This window comes from Lynx rufus, unplaced genomic scaffold (genome assembly GCF_022079265.1).
Source record: "Lynx rufus isolate CCGP_SWC_20201006 ecotype Redwood Valley unplaced genomic scaffold, mLynRuf1.p SCAF_2, whole genome shotgun sequence".
Taxonomy (NCBI): domain Eukaryota; kingdom Metazoa; phylum Chordata; class Mammalia; order Carnivora; family Felidae; genus Lynx; species Lynx rufus.
The window spans coordinates 129693333-129711672 of NW_025814834.1; the positions used below are offsets into that span (position 1 = coordinate 129693333).

At 36.2% G+C, this 18340-nt stretch overlaps 1 protein-coding gene across 3 annotated transcripts in view; it reads right to left on the reverse strand.

Annotated features, from left to right (window-relative positions):
• STXBP3 (syntaxin binding protein 3) overlaps positions 1–18340 on the reverse strand; it is a 55399-nt gene that overhangs the window by 35053 nt on the left and 2006 nt on the right. For all 3 annotated transcript variants that reach the window (XM_047082927.1, XM_047082929.1, XM_047082928.1), the window contains exons 2-4: positions 7151–7200; positions 6490–6571; positions 1705–1781 (exon numbers count right to left, since the gene is read on the reverse strand). In XM_047082927.1, the coding sequence (XP_046938883.1) occupies positions 1705–1781; positions 6490–6571; positions 7151–7200 (209 nt within the window). The remainder of the gene's footprint in view (positions 1–1704; positions 1782–6489; positions 6572–7150; positions 7201–18340) is intronic.

Below are 18340 nucleotides of genomic sequence, written 5' to 3' on the forward strand. Positions count from 1 at the left end.
AGGTTTAGGTTTGTTGCTGGAGAATCCTAAATACAGGCAGTTCTACAAGAGGGGAAGGCAAAAAGATTTCTCCTTCTCTGGGCTGTAGGTATATAAGCAGACAAACCACCAGGGCTTTGCTTTTTCACCAAATGACCTTTCCCCTGGGGTTCAGAGATCTCTTACAGCTAAACTCTTCAGAAATCTGTCATTTTATGACTTTGGCTGGGAACACTCTCATGCTGGTGTCTAAGGTGCTTACCCAGCTACTAAGGAAGGAAGTCTCTCACTAGGCTTCTCCACTACTATCCAATAAGCTCAAGCCCTCGCTGGTACCCATAGGGCTATGGGGCCCAATAGGTAATTGATCCAGGACAGAAAGAGAAACTGGAGTTGGTTATAGTAGAAAAAAGAGTCACATTCAGGTACTATTTTCTCTGAGCCCTTTGCTCCTTTACTGAATATACAATTTTGTATCCTGCTTCTGTCACTTAACATTAAAAATGAACATTTACCTAAATCATTAAAATTTCCTAGAAATCTCATTTTCAATGGACACACAGTCTTTCCTACTATTAATCTATTAATGATAAGAATTAGCATTAAGATATAAAATGTCATTAAAACCCACCAGCAGCCAGCATATAGAAACTAAATAGTGAATATCTGTTTTTTTTTCCTGCTGTCTGCTAGAATCAGAAGAAATGAAACTGCAACTGCCAACTTAACATTCTGGATGAATGTAACAGCCAAAGAATGTATTAGAAAATCCATTCTCAAATATTGTACAGAATAAAGGAATCTGACATGGCACCTGGGTAGCACAATTGAGCCCTGCGTCGGGCTCTGTGCTGACATCCCAGAGCCTGGAGCCTGCTTTGGATCCTGTGTCTCCCTCTCTCTATGCCCCTTCCCCACTCACACTCTGTGTCTCAAAAATAAATAAACATTAAAAAAAAAATTAGAGGGGCGCCTGGGTGGCGCAGTCGGTTAAGCGTCCGACTTCAGCCAGGTCACGATCTCGCGGTCCGTGAGTTCGAGCCCCGCGTCAGGCTCTGGGCTGATGGCTCGGAGCCTGGAGCCTGTTTCCGATTCTGTGTCTCCCTCTCTCTCTGCCCCTCCCCCGTTCATGCTCTGTCTCTCTCTGTCCCAAAAATAAATAAACGTTGAAAAAAAAAATTTTAAAAATAAAAAAAAAATAAAAAATAAAAAAATAAAAAAAAAATTAGAATAAAGGAATCTGATATTTACTTGGCTCTAAAAGTCTGGCATTAATATGCATTCAATCACAGATTATAAACTAATTCCTTTGACGTAAAAGATATATTTACATATATATGCATGCATATATGTGTATATACACACATGTATGCTACAGGAAGTTAACTACGATAAAGGATTAATCCAAGACTATTTCTTTTATGTACATTTCTATCCTCCAAAAATATGGTTGCATAGGAATAGCATGAGTAACAAACTACTCAAACTTCATCATTTTAATACAATTAAATTCTGCTTTCAGATATGAGGGGAGAATTCTTTCATTTATACATTCTCATTAAGAGTGCAAATGAAACAATTTTCTAACAGAAAAACTTTCCTAAGCAAACTAGTTTATGGCACTATTTTTCTAATAAAGGATGTTTTATTGCTTTGAATTGCCTATGAGAAAATGATGTCAATGATAAATGAGGAAAATACTTTTTAAAGATTCAAAATACTCACCTTTGATGTTGGAGAGATAAAATAAAGAGCTTTCATTTGTCTGACAGGTTCTCGATTCCTATAAATATTCTCCACAACTAATAAAAAAAAGAAAGTCCATTTTATATAACCAAGTATTTATACACTTGAAACAATTTTAAAATAAAACTATACTTATTTATAATAGGGAACACATTAACACATCCTGGGTTTAACATTTTTTTGGTCTCCCTTTGATAAATTAAAAAATCCCAAAATTGTATCTTCCCTAAACCTAAATTCTGGGCTAAGTAATCATCATAAGAAAAAAGGATGAAACAGCTATTTCATAGTTACATCTACCAGTGTAAGCAATCAACATGCCATGAAGCAAGAAAATGCATTAAAAATTAAAATTTGTATTTCTTTTTAAAAATATTCTAATGTAATAGCAAATGTAATACCAGATATCAGGCTAAGTCCTTAACATTACTTATCTGTTAAACCTTCTAATAATTATTATATAACAAACTGATAAAATAAGTATTTTACAAATTAGGAAACTGAGACTTAAAGAAGTTAGGTAACTTGAAAGCTAGAAAGTAGAACAGGTAGGATTCTAACCCAGATCTGTCTGACTCCAGAACCCAAGTTTTTAACTGCTATAATATTCTTTAAATAAACTGCCAATTAACTCTTACTCTTTTAAAACTACACAATATTTTTAAAGTATTTTTAACAATGAAATATCGCCATAATTTACTGTTATATTTTTATTATTGAAATTAAGAAGTTCATAAAATTAACAAATCTAAAACAAAGTGAATTTAAAACTAGTAAACTCTAGGGGTGACTGGGTGGCTCAGTAAGCATCCAACTCTGTTTTGGCTCAGGTCATGATCTCACAGTTTCGGGAGTTTGAGCCCTGCATCGGGCCGGGCCCTGTGCTGACAGTGTGGAGGCTGCTTGGGATTCTCTCTCTCCCTCTCTCAGACCCTCCCACGCTTGCATTTGCCCTGTCTCTCCCTCTCAAAAAAATAAACTTAAAAAAACCCCAAAACATTAAAAACGAACAAAAAACACAAAAAACTAGTAAACTTTAAATTGTCAAATTAACTATTAAAGCTGTATTTTTTTTTTTTTTCAACGTTTATTTATTTTTGGGACAGAGAGAGACAGAGCATGAACGGGGGAGGGGCAGAGAGAGAGGGAGACACAGAATCGGAAACAGGCTCCAGGCTCCGAGCCATCAGCCCAGAGCCTGACGCGGGGCTCGAACTCACGGACCGTGAGATCGTGACCTGGCTGAAGTCGGACGCTTAACCGACTGCGCCACCCAGGCGCCCCTTAAAGCTGTATTTTTAAAAAATTAAGCATTATTCTACAAATCAAGAGAACCACTTTTCAAGATTAATGCTGGCAAAAGCCCTGGAAAGAATTAAAAAGATTAACCTGATAGGCAAGGAAGGCTACTGTTGAACTTCTCTGGTAAATATGGTGATCCACCTGCTCATTCTTACATTTATATTAGTAAAGTATAGACTTATCACAGCTTCTATTAGACAGGATATCAAATAAGGTTTCCAAGGAAATATTTAATTTTAATCTCCATTCCCAACTATTGTAATTTCACCTTTAAAAAATTAAAGTTAAATCTGTGCAAACTTACTTTTATTACTTAATACTCAAAATCAAGTGCCTTATAGTCATCTTACGCTATACATACTATTATGCTTGGTGAGTAATGTATATGTTAAAATGTGAAAATATTGTGGTATGATTTATTAGAACACAGACTTTGAAAATAATCTGAAATGTCTGGTTATTAATAACAGAAAGTGCCACTTCTTCAATTCCCTGAAAAATGGATATATACTAATAAGTGATTTAACAAAAAGGTTTTTACAGGATGCCTGAATGGCTGTTAAATATTAATCTAAAACCTCACAATAGCCCAACAAGATCAAAATACTCATTGCCATTTTACAGATGTGAAAATTGAGATTCAGAAGTTAAATAAGTCAGGGGCATCTAGGTGGCTAAGTCGGTTGAGTGTCTGACTGTTCATTTCAGCTCAGGACATGATCTCGCCGTTCTTGTGTCCTAGCCCCGAGTTGAGCTCTGTGCTGATGGTGTGGAGCCTGCTTGGGATACTCGCTCTCCCTTTCTCTCTGCCCCTCTCCCACTCATGCTCTCCTCTCTCTCTCTCAAAATAAATAAACATTAAGGAAAAAAACAACTCTGGAAAGTCCTCAAGAAACCTGTTTATGGGCACCTGGGTGGCTCAGTCAGTTGAATGTCCAACTTTGGCTCAGGTCATGATCTCACGGTTTGGAGTTCGAGCCCCACGTCAGGCTCTGTGCTGAAAGCTCAGAGTCTGGAGCGTGCTTCGGATTCTGTGTCTCCCTCTCTCTCTGCCCCTTCCCTGCTCTGTCTCTCTCTCAAAAATAAATAAACATTAAAAAAAAAAAAAGAAAAGAAACCTGTTTAGCTTTGTCTAATGCTATATCCCAACTTACTTGGCAATAGAATTTTTTCCTTGAAGAGTATCTATCAACACCAAACACACAGTAATAAACAATGGTTACAAAAATGAAATAAAACCTCCTTACAGTGCAAAATGGTTCTGCAGCTTCATTATATTTTCATACATATTATCGAATGGTTCTAGGGGCACCTGGGTGGCTCAGTTGGTTAAGTGTCCAACTTTAGCTTGGGTCATGATGTTGCAGTTCTTGAGTTCGCGCCCCGTGTTGGGTTCTGTGCTGATAGCTCAGAGCATGGAGTCTGCTTCAGATTCTGTGTCTCCCTCTCTCTCTCTCTGCCCCTCCCCTGTTTGCATTCTGTCTCTCTCAAAAATAAACAAACATTAAAAAAAAAAAAAAACCTTAAAAAAATGGTTCTCACTTTAGTTGCTAATTAGAATGGCCTCTGGAACTTAAAAAACTTCATGGCCTTGGGCGTCTGGGTGGCTCAGTCGTTTGAGCATCCGATTTCAGCTCAGGTCATGATCTCACAGCTCGTGAGTTTGAGCCCCTCATAGGGCTCTGTGCTGACAGCTCAGAGCCTGGAGCCTACTTCCGATTCTGTCTCTCTGCCCCTAACCCACTCGCATTCTGTCTCTGTCTCTCTCAAAAAAAATAAATAAACATTAAAAAAAAACAACTTCGTGGCTTAATCAATACTATATTTGTCCAGTGTCAGAAAAATCAAGGCTTCAATCTTTTAATGTCTAGTTGAGAGTTTTTCCATTGAGAAGGCCATAAAGACCAGGAAGACAAGCTGAATATATGATCAATAATAAAGTATCATATAGCAAAGATTTTATATGTAAGTATCAAAATAATTATTACAAAATTTTTTAGATAATCCTCCCTTTGTATACACTGCTCAGGTTTTCTTGAAAATACTGGTGTAGTTTGTTTTTTTTTTTTAAGTTTATTTATTTATTTTGAGAGCGACAGAGACATCTGGGGGAGACAGAGAGAATCCCAAGCAGGCTCCAAGCTGCCAGCTGCGGAGCCCGATGTGGGGCTCGAACCCACAAACTATGAGATCATGACCTGAGCCAAAAATCAAGAGTCAGTCACTTAACCAACTGAGCCACCCAGGCACCCCAAGTGTACTTCTGAACCTCACAAGTAGCAGTGACAAGACAGTACACATACTACACTAAATTCCAAAATATAAAAGAATTGTATTCGACTTTGAGTCTTAGTTTCCTCATTACAAGTGGGGGTATTTAAAATCTCTTTAAAGGGTTGTCATGAATATCAAATGTAAATAAATGAGTGAAAGGATGAGGAGTTTAAGGATAATGGTAAGATTATAAATGTTATAAAATATTGGTATCATCCCCCAAAGAGATTAAAATCTCATTAACAATTCTGCCCTAATGAAAGATTATGGCAGTATGGTTTTTTTCATAATGTTATTCTAAAGCGGATTAAAAACAATTTTTTTTAATGTTTTATTTATTTTTGAGAGAGACAGAGACAGAATGCAAGTGGGTTAGGGGCAGAGAGAGGGAGACACAGAATCCAAAGCAGGCTCCAGGCTCCGAGCTGTCAGCACAGAGCCCAACGCAGGGCCTGAACTCACAAGCTGTGAGATCATGACCTGAGCTGAAGTTGGACGCTCAACCGACTGAGCCACCCAGGTGCCCCATAAAGCTGATTTAAACTTGTAATTAACTGCTTCATTTCTAGGTAATAAAGAAAAACTTACAAAGTCAGTATTATACACTTGTAAATATGTACAAAAATTGATTTTATAACAATAAATCTTACTATCTACTTAAAAGCAATACATGAAAACCACCATTAGTAAAAACACTGAGGTAAACGTAGTGTCAGCATATAAAATCCTTATCAAATATGCAAGAATAAAAATTTAAGTAACAAACTCAACAAGGCAATTGACTTACTCTTGGTCAGAGGCACTGATTTATAATCAAAGCTTAAGAGGGGCGCCTGGGTGGCTCAGTTGGTTAAGCATCCGAATTCAGCTCAGGTCATGATCTCACAGTCTGTGAGTTCGAGCCCCGCGTCAGGCTCTGTGCTGACAGCTCAGAGCCTGGACCCTGCTTCAGATTCTGTGTCTCCCTCTCTCTCTGCCCCTCCCCCAATCAAAGCTTAAGAAAAAACTTCCAGGGGTTATTCTGAAGATTCACAGAGAAATGTCCAGTGTTATTATTATGGCTAGAGTTATAAAAATAATGAAATATAACCCCCTCAAAAACACAATGACTAACTAAAATTTATTATTACTTCAAACTTTCCTAATCACAATAAAAAAGTTTTTATGATGAGTATTCGTAACACTTACCAGTTATACCCTCTGCTAGAAGATCTGTCATTTTGCAACACGATGCCAAAAGCTTAGTGGTAAATTCATCTAAAAGCATTATCTTAAAATGAATATATATTAAGAAATAGTGTAAGTACCTGATTGCCAAGAATTCACAATAGTCACAATTTAATCCATTAAACTTACTCAAACATAAACCTTTTATAACATAAAATGAAAATATCAGGACAGTAAACAAAATTATCTCAATTCACCTCTTGCATGACCTAGAGATTTATTTTCTCAATATACATACATATAATATTATACATAAGCAAATAGAAACATTTCCATTTTGAAGCAGAAAACTTGTTCATTTTAAATGTATCTTGTGTTTAACATCAAATTTCTTACGATTATAAAATGTCACTTACAAAATAATAATTGTTCCAGGTGCTGTTCTTATTTTCCATGGATTAATTAATTTAATCTTTACAACTATGCTATGAGGTAAGACTATCCCTATTTTAGAGACAAATAACAGAGAGGTCAAGCAATTTGCCTAAGAAGCCACAGCTATCAAGTGGTGAAGCTATGATGTGAATGCAGTCAGTATGGTTCCAGACTCTACACTCTTACAGAAGTATAATAAGGACAATAGATTGATGTCCTCAATTAAAGGGCAAAATATGCATTCTACCTTCCATTCGCCTTCTTTCTTGCAGTCATCAAACACTGTTGCTTTTATCTCTGCCAAAAAACAAAACAAAACACAAAAAACACAATTATTTACAAATTTGAATCAACAATTAGAAACATAATAATAACTACTGAAAGAGCAAAAAGATTGGGGAAGTACCCAATTTGAAAATCTGCTAACTTACATAAAAAGTATATATACCTGTTAAACTCTAAGTAAAAATTCAGTTCTCTTTAATACCTAACCTATATTTAAACTGTAATATATTTTTAAATTTTTGAGAATTAAAGTATTATAGGGGCACCCGGGTGGCTCAGTAGGTTAAGCGTCCAACTTCGGCTCAGGTCATGATTTCACAGTTCTTGGGTTCGAGCCCTGAGTCAGGCTCTGTGCTGACAGCTCGGAACCTGGATCCTGCTTCAGTTTCTATGTCTCCCTCTCTCTCTGCCCCTTCCCTGTTCCTGCTCTGTCTCTCCTGCTCTCAAAAATAAGTAACAAACATTAAAAAAAAAAAAAAGTTAAGGGATGCCTGGGTGGCTCAGTCAGTTAAGCATCTGACTTTGGCTCAGGTCATGATCTCATGGCTTGTGAGTTCGAGTCCCGTGTTGGGCTCTGTGCTGACAGCTCGGAGCCTGGAGCCTGCTTCAGATTCTGTGTCTCCCTCCCTCTCTCTCTGCCCCTTCCCCACTCACACTGTCTCTTTCTCTCTCTCTCAAAAATAAACATTAAAAACATATTTTTTAAAAAGTTTTAAAAAAAGTATTATAAAATATTAATATAAGTATATAAATATATCTGGAAAATATTCCTGAAACTATTATCTGATTTGCTTTTTCCTATTCTACTTAAACCCCAAGTAAACAAGATGAAAACAAAAAAACTCATAGGAAAATCCCTAACTAGCCCATTGCTAAATTATATCTGACAATCAAAATTGGGTAAGCACTTTTCTTCCTGGTTTACTGCATTACAATTTTCAACAATTTATATTACAACATTAGGATACAGATATTCAGTCTTGATTTATAATCGGTAAATATTAATATGTTCCTTGTAATGATTTTTAAAATTAACCTAAACATATTTTTTAAATTACTTCACTGATAAACAAAAATTTTTTTCTGATGTATAACACACATAGGCAATCAACACAAATATCTGTTGTTCTACCTCATAATAAGACAATTCCTCACAAAGTTTTACTAATTTTCAATTTTGAAAACTGATATGTAGTATGTAACAAATAAAATATAATTAAAATGTAAATTACAGTAACTTCTAATTTCATTAATTCCTGGTAATGAGATGTTTATATAATTCATTTAAACTTTCCTACTTCTTGGGTAGGCCTGGCTGGCTCAGTCAAAACATGAGACTCTTAATCTCAGGGTTGTAAGTTTGAGTCCCAGGGAGAGTATAGAGATTACTTAAATAAGTAAATAAACTTAAAAAAAATAATAAAAAAATTAAAAGATAAACTTTTCTACTTCTTAATTTAATACCTAAACTTTAATTGTTTTAAGTTAATGCTTATGGAAATATACCATCAATTTTTGGCATCACATTAAATCACATGTTCAAGCAGAGGGTATATTTAATAAGGATTGCTAATACTCATCATTAGAAGTGTGATCTGGAAGGTTTTATTTGATTGGGAAGGCTTGAAAGTGTTAAGAAATACTAGTTAAGGTGCTTATATGTGTTTGTTAGGAAGATTGTAGCTTTTTTAAATGTTTATTATTTATTTTTGAGAGAGAGAAAGAGAGACTACGTGTGCACACAAGTGCACACGAGTGGGGGAGGGGCAGAGAGAGAGGGAGACAGAATCCAAAGCAGGCTCCAGGCTGTCAGCACAGAACCTGATGCAGGGCTCAAACTCAGGAATTGTGAGATCATGACCTGAGACAAAGTCAGACATTCAACTGACTAAGTCACCCAGGTGCCCCTGCCAGGAAGATTATAATGTTAAATGAGAATTACAGCAAAAGCCTAAAGTGTTTATTATTTGGGAATTTAAACCCAATGCACTGGTTTCTTCTACTCTATAGGCAGAGATAAAGGATTTTCTCAGGCAGAGTTCAGACACTAAAATACTTTGCCACTTCCCTTTCTAAGCTTTCTTTATTTCTGTATACCTCAAACAAGCTGAAAATCAAAGAAATAAATGCTCATGGAATTTATGATGGAGCAGATTGAAGAGTTCCCTAGGAAGAACTCATCTCATTATAGTCTTTAAACCCTTAGAAACTGCACTGACGTATATGGTAAAAACTCATCACACGTTGCCATTAAGCACTTAAAGTACGGCTAGCCTGAACTGAGATGTCCTGTAAGTATAAAATACACACCAGATTTCAAAGACCTAGTACAAAAAAAAGGAATAGAAAATATCATTAATTTTCTATATTTACATGTTTAAATGAGAATATTTTAGAAATTTATTATTAGGGGCACCTGGTTGGCTCAGTTGGTTAAGCATCTGACTCTTGATATCGGCTCAGGTTGTGATCTTATGGTCATGAGACTGAGCCCCGCATGAGCCTCCACACTGAGTGCTTGGGATTCTCTCTCTCTGCCCCCTCCCCCCAAATAAATATTTTGAAAAATTTATTATTAAAGTTATCTTCATCCGTTTCTCTCTCTTTTTTTTAATGTGGCTACTAGAAACTTTTAAATTATATATGTGGCTTGCATTGTATTTCTACTGGATAGTGCTGCCTTGGAATATGAAGATACCTAGACAGTGTTAGTGTTAGCATCTTAACAACAAAACATAGGGGCACCTGGGTGGCTCAATCAGTTGGGCATCCAACTCTTAATTTAGGCTCAAGTCATGATCTCACAATTCCTGGGATGGAGCCCCATGCTCTCAGTATGGAGACTGCTTGGGATTCTGTCTCTCAAAAATAAATAAACTTCAAAAAAAAAACCCAATAAATGATAAACAACCAGTTTTGTGGACTAGAAATTAGGTGCATCAAAAAAAGTAATATGGTCAAAGGTAAGGTATGTTTGGAGGGGAGTCAAAGGAAATCACATCAACTAATATGACAACTTTTTAAAAAGGTATTTCCTCCAAATACTAATGAAAATTATTTGACCTTACATCCATTTCTCTAGCACCCCAAATATGGATATATTTGATTCAATTCTCTAACTCTCTGCTTGCTCTAGTCTCTTTCTCAGAAACCATATTTGTCCTTAAAAGTTTCGTCTATTAGATCTAGCCTTCAATTTTTCCCAACATTACTGAGATACAACTGACACATAACACAACTTCAAAATATATGTGTTGATCTGATACACATACTGCAACATAATTACCACTGTAATGTTAGTTAACAGATAATTACCATTCTTTTAGTAATTTTGGGAGGTGAGAACATTTAAGATCTACCTTAGCAACTTTCCAAGTATATAGTACAGTAGTACTGCTACCTGTAATCACAATACTGTTCATTAGATCTCCAGAACTTACTCCTCTACCAACTGAAGTCTGTACTCTTGGACCAGCTTCTCCTCATTCCCCCTAACCCCTATCAGTCTTCAATTTTTTGCAAATCTAACTCTCCATCATTCAATTATACAGTACAGGTTTAAGCACCTACCTGCCTCAAATTGAGATTATAGTTCCCTAAAAACTGCTTTAGACTTCTCTAAGAGTTTTAGTGACATTTTCTTAGTCATAGTCTTTGGATAGTTCCTCCATCTCCCATATCCAATAATCATGCAGTGTTGATTGTTCTTTCTGGTGACTGCCACAGTCCTCAGCATTGCCTTGGTTCTCATCATCTCTCACTCAACTACTATAATAGCCTCCTATCCGGATTTCCTGCTTTTAATTTTTTTTAAGTTTATTTATTTAATTTTGAGAGAGAGAGAGAGGGAGGGAAGGAGGGAAGGAGGGAGGGAGGGAGAGACAGAGAAGGAGCTCATGAGCAGGGTAGGGACAGAGAGAGGGAGAGAAGGAGAGGGGGAGAGAGAGAGAGAGAGAGAGAGAGAGAGAGAGAGAGAGATTGAGATTGAGATTGAGAATCCCAAGCAGGCTCCACACTGTCAGTGCAGAGCCCAATGCGGGGCTCAAACTCATGAACCGCTAGATCATGACCTGAGCCAAAATCAAGAGTCAGATGCTTAACCAACTGAGCCACTCAGGTGCCCCTGGATTTCCTGCTTTCTACCTCCAATCCTTTTGCCTGTTCAATCCATTTTCCACATTGCTGTCAGTGATCTTCCTGAAGCACAAATTTCTTAATCAATGCCCACCTAAATTCCCTCAAATGCTCACTCTTGCCTCAGAATAAAATCTAGATTTTACTATTCAACCTCCTGTACCAAGTGGCCTCTGCCTACTCTCTAAGTTGATCTTCCACCAGTCCAAATGATACCCAAATAATTATCTATTAATACCAACTACTCTCTTTGCTCATCCTGTTTCTCCTAAATGCAAAAGGAAATGTGTTTAAAACTAATGCCAAAGATGGGACGCCGGGGTGGCTCAGTAAGTTGGGCGTCCGACTCCGGCTCAGGTCATGATCTCACAGCTCATGAGTTCGAGCCCCTCATCGGGCTCTGTGCTGACAGCTCAGAGCCTGGAGCCTGCCTCGGATTCTGTGTCTCCCTCTCTCTCTCTCCCCCTCCTCCGCTCATGCTCTGTCTCTGTCTCAAAAATAAACAAACATTACAAAAAAAAAAACCCAAAAAAACTAATGCCAAAGAGGAAATGAAAACATGGAAGAGAAAAATGAGAACAGAGCTAACCAAGTTTTGTGCAGCATCAGCAATGCAGAAAGTATACTTGCACAACTATCTTAAACCACAGAGAAAGTATTAATAAACATGGTAACATTGTAAGAGAAACTGATTTGTCTGGAAAATAGTAAATCATCTGTAAATAACTTTTTTAGGAAACAAAAATGCCTAGCAACGTTTAAATCATAAATTAGGAAATAGGAGGGGAAAAAAATACTAGTACTAAAGACAATCTCAACAGGGACCTGGAAAAGGTACCCTTTTCTCTTTATCTGGTCTTCCTTATCTAAATCCAGATGTCAAATTCAGCTCCCTTTTCTGTAATTTATACCTATGTATCTTCATCTGCTTTCTAGATACCTCAACTTGCACTTACACTCACTGTATTTTAAACCTAAACTATTTTTTCTCTCCAAAACTGTTCCTTCTCTTTCCCTTTATCAATAAAGATACTACTACCTAGTCTCCTAGACCTGAATCCGAGTCTAGGATGACTCTCCCCCAGCTTAAATCCTATTTATTCTTTCTCCAGAACTGCTCTCATACTCTCAGCCATCTTCTACCTCTTTTGCCACGTTTTGGCCTTCTTCCTTGGACCAACACCATAACAGTACCAGTCTCTGCCACCCACTCCAATTTATCACCCAAGTGCACCCCTGCTTCTAACATCTGAGTTTTTTCTAATAATCAAATTATTACAACAATGATAATCAACATATATACACTACTCTATCACTTGTTTTTTTCAATAAATATACATCATGGATACCCTTTATACAGCATATAAACATATAGATTTAAATAATTCTTTTTAATAGCTACATAATATTTCTTAGTGCAGGCACACCATTATTTATTCAACTATTCTCCTCTATGAGAGGTAGTCATCCTGTTTCCATTTTTGCCACTATAATGTTGCAGTGAAGATCTTTATACATATATCTTTATTATCATTACTTTTATTTCTTCATTTTAGAGAGAGAGAGAGCACAGGGAGGGGCAGAGGAAGGAGAGGGGGAGAGAGGGAGAGGGAGAATCCCAAACAGGTTCCATGTACAGCGTTGGTCAGTGTAGAGCCCAACTTGCAGCTCGATCCTATGACCCTGGGATTATGACCTGAGCTGAAATCTAGTCTCAAACAACTGAGCCACCCAAGTACCCAGACTTTTATTTCTGAAGCAAAGGTTCCCATAAGTGGGAATGCTGGCATCAAAAGATGTGTCTGTTGTGTCACTATACATTGCCAAATGCTTTGTCAAAAGTTTTTAACAATTCACATTCCCACCAGCAAACTTCCCAATGATAGCATGTCAGTCTGATGGGTTAAAAAGAGGAACTGGTCTTTATTTGCATTTCCACTCAAAACCAATCAACTGAATGTCCTAATCTGTAAGTCACCTGTTCACATCCTATATTTTTCTATTGCGTCATTATCTTCTCTTTATCAATGCGCAGATACTCTCTACAGATTGACCCTTTCTCTTCTATGTGTGGTCAATATTTTCTTTGAATCTAGAGTTTAGCTCTTGATTTTTTTGTTAATGGTGTCTTCTACCATATAGGAATTTATAATTTTTATTTAACAAATTTTTTATGGGATTTGGGTTATCAATTTTTTTAAAAGTGTAACCCAGTTACTCTATATTTTCTCCCCATTTTATTGTTTTATTTTACATTTTAGATCTTCAATACATATGGAATTCATTTTAACTTGCTAAAGTTGGATTAAGATCATGCCTAAGTAAATAAATAAGGAGCAAAGAATCATGCTAAGTAGATGTCAGAACAAATACCTTAAGACAAAAATCTGTAAAATGTCATTAAACAATGAAAACCTAATATTAAATATTTATGACCTAAACAAAACAACCGTGGCATAAAAGAAAACCATGGCATAAGTGAAAACTATCAGGAATCTACGTGGAAATAAAGAAAATATAACAAAATGAAGATCTAAAAAATGGAATCATGAAGAATTCAAGTTGAAAAAGACTTAGAGAACATGCAGTTCAAACTCTTCCTTGTTTAGGCTAGGAAAGTGAAGTACAATCTGGAGTGGAAATCAAGTCTTCCAACTATTAGTCCAATGAGGAGAAATAATAAACCAGCTTTTATAAGTAATGCATAATGAAAAATCAAAAAGCCAAAAATCAAAAGCAGACTTGTAGGCTACAAAGAGTTTACATTCTCAGAAAACCAAAATATATTATTAAATTCCTAATTATGATTCCAACAGATTCTGCAGGCCTGTGGCCCAAGTTATTTAGTGAACAGGTAAGAATCTTTATAAAGGTAAAGCCAGAGGCCTGGGGCAAAGACAAATGCAATACTCATTATTAGTCAGCTTAATAAAAACAAATTGAATTGTGCATGAAAAAGACCACTTAGGGCTATCAAGGTACACTAAAAATTGTATGAAAAAATAAAAATAAAAATAAATAAAAATAAAAATAAAAATTGTATTAAAGTAGAACATATGAAAACTGAGAACTAATAGAAGACCTACTAAAATGTATACAAAGACAAACATTAAAGAGCTAATATTTCTTGGTAGGGAGTTAGTAAATTCTGTATTTACTTCTGTAAAGAAAATAACAATGTAAGGTTTAGAGGGTTTCTCTCATAAACATAAAAGTGTAAAATAAAAAGCCACTGTTAGAAAATTACTCATAATGACAGTATGAGTCAGAAGAGTAGTTACTCTGGAGGAGAGGGTAGGATTTAGACTATTAGACTATTTAGACTATTTTAGACTATCTAAAAATTTAGGATTTTTAGAGGAGAGGGAAGGATTATGGAGTACTTGAAAACGTTCTGTAACTTGATCTAGGTGGTAGTTAACATGGATAAAAATTCATCCAGCTGTACGCTTAGCAGTAGTGCATTTTACCATTACACTTAATGAAATCTTAGTCATTTCCCTTCAAAACAGAAACAAGAAAATGACTTCCTTTCAGCACTGTTTCAACAGAATCTCAAAAATGGTAGTGACTGATATTTGAAAGAAAAAAAAAACAACAAAACCTTTCCTTTTTATTGGCTCCCCACTGCCTAATGTCTACTCTATTTAGCTCCAACCTACCTTTTAGTCTTCATCACCCTATTCCTTGCAACAAATACCCTATACTCAAAAGGAACTATTCCCTCTTCCAAAAAACTCATGCACTTTTTCCTCTTTGGGCCAGATTTGGCTCAAATTTCCCTATGTCTGCCAAAATCTTACCACCTTCCAATGGCACTCCCTCTTGGGAGTCTTCCCTGATCCACTCCCACAGAGGAAATAATTCCTTTTTTTTCTCCTCTCCCTTTCCACAATGCTAATATAGTACTTAGTTAGTACTTGTGTACCGTCTCCTCTCACTGAACTATGAATTGCAGGAAGTCAAGGGATATGCACCTGAAGTAGTGTACAGCAAAGAGCAGATACTCAATAAATACTGATTTAAATAACTATGTGGGGGTCGCCTGGGTGGCTCAGTCGGTTGAGCGTCCGACTTCAGCTCAGGTCACGATCTCACGGTCCGTGAGTTCGAGCCCCGCATCGGGCTCTGGGCTGATGGCTCAGAGCCTGGAGCCTGCTTCTGATTCTGTGTCTCCCTCTCTCTCTGTCCCTCCCCCGTTCATGCTCTGTCTCTCTCTGTGTCAAAAATAAATAAAAACGTTAAAAAAAAAAAATAACTATGTGGGACTGGAAAAATCCAAAAATTAAAGTATACAATTTTGCTCAACAAGATAAACTTAAAGAAGTGACCAGAAAGAAAAAAACACATAAAACTAAAATAATTAAAACAAAAATGCTTTACACATGCTTATATTTGCATAGAAAACTTTAGAAGAATTTGTAAGAAACCTAAGAGTAGTTGTGTCAGAAAAGGGAGGCTGTGTAATCTTTTCTGCTATCTAAATTTCTTTGCCAAGTCAGGTATTTAAAAACACTTAAGGGGGACCTGGTAACTCAGTCAGTTAAGCGTCCAACTCTTGATTTCAGCTCATCATGATCTCACAGTTCATGAGTTCAAGCCCCGCATCAAGCTCTGTGCTGATGACATAGAGCCTGCTTGAAATTCTCTCTCTCCCCTCTCTCTATGCCCCTACCCCACTTGCTCTCTCAAAATAAATAAACTTAAAAAAATTTTTTTAAGTACTTAAAAATGATCATTACAAAGACTATGAAATGGCATGGAAAATGCCATGTCAACATTAGATATTTTTAAAAAGGAAATCACAGAATGACAAATAAAAAAATATATCTGTAGCCATACAAGGACTAAAAGAAAATGTGAAAAAAGGGGAAAAAGGGGAAACATGTAAAGAACTGGCTTAAATACATTCTGATTACTTTTACTTGTAATTTTTCTGGGTTAATTTTCTCTTAACATTTGTCAAATATGTGGTATGAAGCACAGACACTATTGTTTATAGATAAGGGGAAAAAAAAGACTGCACTAAGGGGGAAAAATGCCACAGGTGGCTTGAGCTTGCTTTGTAGTTGATTTAATTACTCTTGTTATTTTTTAAATAAACTTCATCAAATTTTTATTTAAACCCTTTTATCAGTGATATTTTTGCTACCACTTTCCTGTAGTAAAAAGTGGCAAGGGAGCAATATTGAGCACTAGAAACTTCACTGATTTTAAGTATGGAAATTCATTTTGTAAATAAATACAGCCTTTGCACTCAAAATATTAAAGCTCTTTTTTTTTTTTTTTAAGTGTTTTGAGATAGTCCCTAAAGGCTGATCCCTTCTCAGGTTTTAGGTCTCAGCTCAAATATCACCTACTCAGAGAAAACCTTTCCTGATCCATCTATCCAAAGTAGCCCCCTCTCTCTATATATATCACAAACTGAAATAATGTTTATTCTTTGTTTACAGATTTATTTTCTATTATTTTCCACTTGAATGCAAGCTTCAAGAAGGCTGGGAACTTGTCTGCCTTCTATTGCTGTATTTCCACAGGAATTCAGTAATATTTATTGAGTAAATGGGGACTTTAGGTAGCAAAAAATGGAGAAAATTATAAAGCTGATCTACTGTTTACTTTTAACAAACATTTCCATTTTTCTAGGGCCTGTTCCAAATTTAAAGCTCTAGAGGAAAAACTGGTGGACCCACCTTTAAGAAGCTTATCAAGATGCTCACATTAGGCAGTAGTGAGAAGTGCCATTTTGGAAGGATAAATCAAATGCTACAGAAATATAAGAGGCTGGGTTAAAATAAGAAGTCACTATGGTGATAGTAGCCCCATTTAAGCCAAGACTTGAAGGCTAGCTAGAGTTTGGATAGGTGAAGAACAGGCATAAGGCGAGCATTCTAGACAGGAATTGGCATACAGATGTAGAGGCAGAAGATTTCAATAAGAGTGACTAGTTGATCATCAAGATCACACAAGGGAAAGGTAGATAACAAGGTAGGTTACTGTCAGGTTGTAAGTCTTCAAAAGCAGACTAAGCATCTGAAATTATCTCTACACAACTGGAGGGGTCTCTCTCTGCAGGTCTTCAAACAGTTGAGCATGATCTCAGCACAGCACTGTTACAGGAAAATTATTCTGGCAGCGACTGGCCAGATAGACTGGAGTGAGAAAGGTGCTTGGAGGCTTAGTTAGGAGGTTACTTCAACAAAGTGGGCATAAGGCTCTGAACTAAGGTTTAAACATTACAGAAAGTCATAGACACATGACATGTTAACTCTGCAGTCAGAAAGATCTAGGTGTGGGGAAAAAAAAAGAAGAAAGATCTGGGTGTGGAATAGTAAGTCTATATTTAATACCTCTATCAGTTTTCTAAAAGATAGCTTTATTAAGATATAATTTGCATAGCATATAGTTAACCCAAAGCGTACAATTAAATAAATGGTTTTCAGTATATTCAGAGTTGTGTATCTATCATAATAATCAACTTAGAATATTTTCACTCGTCCAAAAGGAAACCATCTCCTTAGCCATTATCCCTGAATCTCCCCACCCCCTACACCTTCCAACATAACACAACTCCTCATCTACTTTCTGTCTCTATATATTGTCAATTCTGGATATTTAATGTAAATGGACTCACACAGTGGTTATTTGTGAATGGCTTATTTCATTTGGCACAACTTTTTCAAGGTTCATCAATACTGTAGCATTTATCAGTACTTCATTCCTTTTTATTGCCTGATATTCCATTTTTGGGATATACCACTTGTTATTTACCTATTCATCAATCTGTGGATATTTGGGTTGTTTGATTTTTTGGCTATTATGATTAACACAGCTATGATAACAGATGTATCAGTTTTAATGTCTATGAAATAAAGATAATAATTCTTATCAAGTTTTAAAAGATGTAAAGAATAAAGCCTGGCACAGAATAAATGTTCAAGAAATATTAGTTTCCTTGTCCCTACATTTTAGGTAAACTGAAGATTAAGTAATTTATCTTTCTACCACGACTCAACTG